Source organism: Belonocnema kinseyi, chromosome 2, assembly GCF_010883055.1.
Source record: "Belonocnema kinseyi isolate 2016_QV_RU_SX_M_011 chromosome 2, B_treatae_v1, whole genome shotgun sequence".
In the NCBI taxonomy this organism is placed as follows: domain Eukaryota; kingdom Metazoa; phylum Arthropoda; class Insecta; order Hymenoptera; family Cynipidae; genus Belonocnema; species Belonocnema kinseyi.
The window spans coordinates 58,258,720-58,264,719 of NC_046658.1; the positions used below are offsets into that span (position 1 = coordinate 58,258,720).

At 30.5% G+C, this 6,000-nt stretch overlaps 1 protein-coding gene across 6 annotated transcripts in view; it reads right to left on the minus strand.

Moving 5' to 3' along the window:
* LOC117168464 (tight junction protein ZO-1) overlaps positions 1–6,000 on the minus strand; it is a 154,016-nt gene that overhangs the window by 15,649 nt on the left and 132,367 nt on the right. For all 6 annotated transcript variants that reach the window (XM_033354133.1, XM_033354134.1, XM_033354137.1 and 3 more), the window contains 4 exons: positions 2,158–2,360; positions 1,603–2,034; positions 282–348; positions 50–200 (listed from right to left, as the gene is read on the minus strand). In XM_033354133.1, coding sequence (XP_033210024.1) covers positions 50–200; positions 282–348; positions 1,603–2,034; positions 2,158–2,360 — 853 coding nt within the window. The remainder of the gene's footprint in view (positions 1–49; positions 201–281; positions 349–1,602; positions 2,035–2,157; positions 2,361–6,000) is intronic.

Below are 6,000 nucleotides of genomic sequence, written 5' to 3' on the forward strand. Positions count from 1 at the left end.
ATATGTTTAGATTCACATTTTTTAATATTTTAAGAATAAAAAAGAATACCTTCAGAATTTTATCCCCAGGCTGTAAACCTTGAAGGGAGGCAGGACTTCCGGGTTGAACTGCTGTGACGAAAACTCCAGTTTCGTTTCCTCCAGTTAGTCGAACTCCCACGGAACCTTCTTTTTGGAAAGTTATAAATCGAGGATCCGGCCTGCAAATTAAACCATAATTTTAAAAAAATGTAGGATACAAAATACTACTAACAATTTTTTTTAAATGTACTGAGCCTTACATTGGTTGTTTTGTTCTCTGTGCAAGAGGATCTTCCTCGTAAAGTTGTCTTCTCGAACTGTAGTAATCTATAAACGTGAATAATAAAATATAATATAGTCTACATATTGTAATAATGCAGGGTTACGAGAGACCAACTTTTTTTAAAAAAGGGACAAAAAGTGACTAGTGTTTAAACAAAAGGAGGCCTGTAGTACCAATAGAAACACTTATCTACTGCAAAATTTAAATTCCAGTACACATTTAACTTATCGGCTTGCATTTAGAAGATTAGGTGAAATTCTATTGCTGAATTAGGAAGTGAAACTCTATGTGAAAATGCTAGAATAAATTTTACAAGTAATGATCAGACAAATTGAAATTCATTTTATTACAAGCTAAATAAACCTCGGACACTAAACTGTCTATAAAATCAAAATATTATAAATTGAAATAATTTATATCATTTTTAACAAAATAGTTGAGCCCCCAGACAATATAGACCATTAATTTTCAACCAAGCAGTTGCAGTTTTGCCAAAAAAAGATTACATTTTTGCTGAAAAAGAGATTAATTTTCAACAAAAATGTTCATTTTCGACCATAAAAGCTAAACTTTCAGCTAAAGAGTTTCATTTTTAATAAACTAATATGAATTTTACGCCAAGAGATACATTTTTATCAAAGGAGTTTTTCAGCTAGAAGTCGAATGTTTTAGACAGAAGTTGACTTTTAACCCCGAAAAAAAATAAATTTTCCAGAAAAAATTAATTTTCAACCAAGCAGTTGCATTTAGCCAACCAAAAGAGACGATTTTTCAAAAACAAAGTTGACTTTTTGACCAAATTAGTTGAATTTTAAATTAAATGGTTGAAGTTTTTAACAAAAAAAATGCAACTGCAACCAAAAGCAGTTGAATTTTCAGCAAAACGGTTGATTATTTAAGTGAAACAAACGAATTAGAAGATATATGAATTATCATTTTAAAAAGTTGGATTTTCTTACTGGGTTCTATTATTTCAGTTCACATTCAAAGAAAAAAAAAGAAAAGGGAAAATTTCTAGAAAAATAGGGGAAATAGAGGAATTAAAAAAGGGGGGAATATAGGAATATGAGAAAGAGTGTAATTTTTGGTATATTGAATAGGATTTTCATAATAATTAAATTTGCCTTTTTTTAGATAAAATCTCAAATGAGATGGATTACAGCGCCTAAAGTATCCTTTTACTTGAAACAAGTGACTAAAAGCGACCTAAGTGACTGTGATTATGAGACATGTAATCATGAGATTTAAGAAACAAGTTGTGAATTAAAAAACTGTAAAATATATTTTGTCGGACAAACCTTCAGGTCTTGGAGGTGGAGGCCTGGGAGGATCAACAGTGGGTGTAGCTGGCAGATCCAATTGACTCAAAGAGACGTCCATCAAAGGACCCCTGGATCTCCCACGGGGAGCAAGATTGCTTTTATCTTCAAGAGGTTGTCTTGTTGGAGGTGGAACGTAGAGGTTTTGACTACTGTAACTCGCTCCGGAAAGGTAATCGCCGCTTTCTCCTTTGCTCTGCTGGTGTGAGTGAGAGTTCGAGGGAGCTTCCCTGGTAACTACGATCGACAAACGATCTTTACACTGCTCCATAAGTTTTTTGGCTTCTTTTAGACTCATATTGTCAGCGGCCACACCCCCGATCCGAGTCAAAACATCGCCGGGTTTCACCCCCGTTCCTTCACGAGTGACCTCTCGAACATAGAGTCGACATCCGAGGACGATACCAAAATCTACGAAAAGGCGATATATTGGAAATTTCAAATAGATCTATTTTTTCTAGTTTCTATTTTTCTAGTTTTCTGGTTTTCTAGTTTCAAGTTTTTATTTTATTTTTTTATTAAAGAACTACGTACCGTCTTTTTTATTGCTCCTGGTGAGGGTGAGTCGATGGGTTTGAGGTGCTGTGTTTCCAGGAGATCCTGGGGAATTCGAAGAGGCTCTTCTCTTGACCACCAATAAAACGGTGGATCCAGAATCCCTAAGGACTCGAACTGCTGCTCCATAGTCTGCACCTTCTAGGGAAACACCATTTGCAGAAATGATGCGATCATTTACTCTAAAATTAGAAGAAAGGAACGTTGACATTCATTTCCTTATCATAAAAACATGAATTTGCAGAACTTAACATTTTTAAATGGATGATTTTTTTAAATTTTTAGATTAGCGAATTCTGTTCTGTCTTATTTCAAGAGACACAAGAATGAAGCAGAAGCATAAAGTTAATTGTAGACTGAAATCAGAGGTCAGTAACAGGGTGACTACTAATTCTCGCTCACCAAATTACCGACTATGCCCCGGTTGTAAATATCAAGTCTCTCTGATGTATGGTGATCTTATCATATTTAAACAGAAATATGGTATCGAGTAAAAAGTAAAACAATTAGATTGCAATTACTTCAGACATTTCGCTGCACGATATTGGCCCTCTTCAGTTAATTATTACTACAAATTTTTTACACATGACATGGTAAATATAATACAATCTCGATGCGTCACGTGTCTGCGCAGATTTCGTTAATCTGTGTACTTATAAGATAGTAAATGTAAAATTCACTTAGTATTAAAATAAATGTTACTTACAGTGGGTTTTAGTAATAACTCTTCAATAATTATTCAATAATGAATCGCTAATACCAAATAGGGGAAACCACCCACAGTAGATGATTATCCTACAGTAGATAATCATTAATTAAATACTAATTGATGCTAAATAATGAATTTAATATAATTAACGGTTAAAACGCGATACGTGTTAGTATAGTAAAATTATAATTGATTTTTTTACTTATATTTGTGCTTGTAGTTAAGGATTATATACTGTAGTATCATTATCTACTGTAGGGTGGTCTCTCCTAAACTTTATAACAATATCTTAACTTGTATTAGAAATCTTCAAAAATCTTCATTTTTGTTTTACCTGTCAAATCTTTGCAAGTTTTACATTATTTTTGAATCATTTCAAAACTTTTAAATGTCTCTTATACTTACTCGAATTTTTTTATGTGCTCTTGCAAAATTGAACGTTTTTACCTTAAAATCATCTATATTCTTTTGTAATTTGTAGGTAATGATTTAAAATGTTTGGAATTCTTTTTCAATTTTCGCTTCGAATTCATTTTTCAAACTAAGAAATCATATGAAACTTTCCCATGAATCTTCAGAATATTTAAATTAGCCAACAAAAATTTTGTTTCAACCAGTTACATTTTTAATAAAAAAAAATATATTTTTACCGAAAGATACGAATTTTATACGAAATAGTTCAATTTTTTTAATCCAAAAACAGACATGTGCTACAAAAAAGATCATTTTAAATCAAATAGTCGAATTTGCAACCAAATAGATGGATTTTCTACAACAACAAAAAAAAAAGAATTTTTAACGAAATAGCTACATTTACAACCAAAGAGATGAATTTCTCACTAAAATTATGAATCTTCATCCCAAAAAATGATTATGTAACAAAGAAGTTGCAATTTTAACCAAGTAGTTAAATTTTCCACCCAAAAACATTAATTATAAACGAGAAATATAATAACCGACATTTCAACTAAAAAGATTGAACTTTTAAATAAAAAAGAGATGAAATCATCCAAAAAAAGACGAATTTTTAACAAATCACGTCAATTTTCAACTAAAACAAATCCATGTTCGACCAAAAGTGGAATCGTTAAATTTTTATTTAAACAAAATGACTTTTCAAAACGATGAATTTGTAACAAAATACGTGAATTTTCAACTAAAACAGATCTATGCTCGACCAAAAGTGGAATCGTTAACATTTTATTTTAAAAAAAAAGACTTTTCAAACAAATTTTGAATAAAATTTTTTTGACGAATTTTGAATAAAATAGTTAGATCATAAACCAAACAATATTGTTTTATTCCTAAAATTCTAAAAAATCTTCCAAATAAATAAATTTGTTTGAAATCTTTTAGGTTTTTTTAAACATTTGTAGATATCTTTTACAATTTTTGGGAACTTTCTTTAACATTTTTTTTTTTCAAAATAGAAATTAATTTATAAGTTTTCCAGGAGTCTTAAGAGCAGTTTGTTTTATTTTTCTTCAAACCTTTCAAAATTTTTAAAAAGATTCGAAATTTTTTTGCGAAATATTAGAAAATTTACGTTTCGTTTTAACTTTGTTAAAATATTTTCAAATTTTCAATTACTCTTTAATCTCTTCAAAACTTTCAAAACGTTCAAATCTTCCAGATGTCTTTTGAAATGATTCCAATTTTTCCCAAAGCTTAACAAAATTCTGCATAATTAGAAAAATTGCCTTATAATTTTTCGGATTATTTTTTGGCAATTCTGCAAATGCTTTAAAATATTCACTTAAAATTGATTTTTCAAAATCAAAAATCATATAAAATTTTCCCAGGAATGATAGGAACCTTTTTTCTTGAAACCTTTAAAAAATCACATTATTAATCACTTTAAACAGGATTCCAGGCTCGAATTTGTATTCCAGGTTAATTCCCGGCTATTTCCTGGGTTTCCCTGAGAGTAGATACCACGAGTAAACACAGTTCAACGAACTAAAAAATTCCAGATAAGGAATTTAAAAAGAAAATTCCACCAGTTCAAATATTTCACCATTTCTACATAATTTAGAATGCCTCTCAAATGCTAAAAATGAAAACGTGATCGCCTTTTATTGTATTACTCCGTCTCTTTAAAGAGTAAGAAATTTAAAGTAATTACAACTATGTACTTGAGTCTGTTTCCAGCTAAAGAGATTAAAATATTTCAATACATGTTGCCTGACACACATCTTCGTAACTTACAAGAAGGGTTTCCTTCAAGTAAAATGTACAAGAGCCTACCGTAAGTCACTTCCGCATGTTTTTATCCACGCTTCTATTATTCAAGGAATTTTAATACTTTACATAATAGTAAGTTCATTATCGAAAACAAAATTCTTTTAAAATGCCTCCAAATCTTTATTACGATAGCTGTCGTAACAAACATGAGGTATCTGCAAAAAATAGATATGATATTAAGAATTAAAATGATAATATCAGTCATGCCTTGTTGAAGAAAAATATTACTTTTTTATTGAAAAAGTTTGAAACTGTCGGAAAATATTTATTTCGACAATATTTTTTCTAATTAAGGGCATGTGACACAGCTAAATACCTATATTACCGACCTCACTTTTTCAGTTCACTGAATGTTTTTTTGAACCTAAGAACTTTTTTTGTAAATAAAATATCGAGCTGAAACTTTGGACAATGTATTAGAGTACAATAAAGTACGTTTAGGTACTGCATTTTGGTAGGAGCTTCACTGAAAATTATTTGATCTTTTTTCTGAACCTCGACAGTTTTTTAACGTTCCAACTTGTTTTATACATAAAATATCGGTCTCAAACTTTGAGAAATGCAAGAGCCGAAAGAAAACTACGTTTAAGTACAAATCTTAATAATAAAAGATGTAAAAAAAATATATTTCTACAATCAATTCCATCGGAATCAGCCGGTAACGTTGTACACGAAAATACGAACCCTGGCGGCCACTAGACGAGGCTCTAGAGGGTTCGTATTTTCGTGTACAACGTTACCGGCTGATGCCGATGGAATTGATTGTAGAAATATTTTTTTTTTACATCTTTTATTATTAAGATTTGTACTTAAACGTAGTTTTCTTTCGGCTCTTGCATTTCTCAAAGTTTGAGACCGATATTTTATGT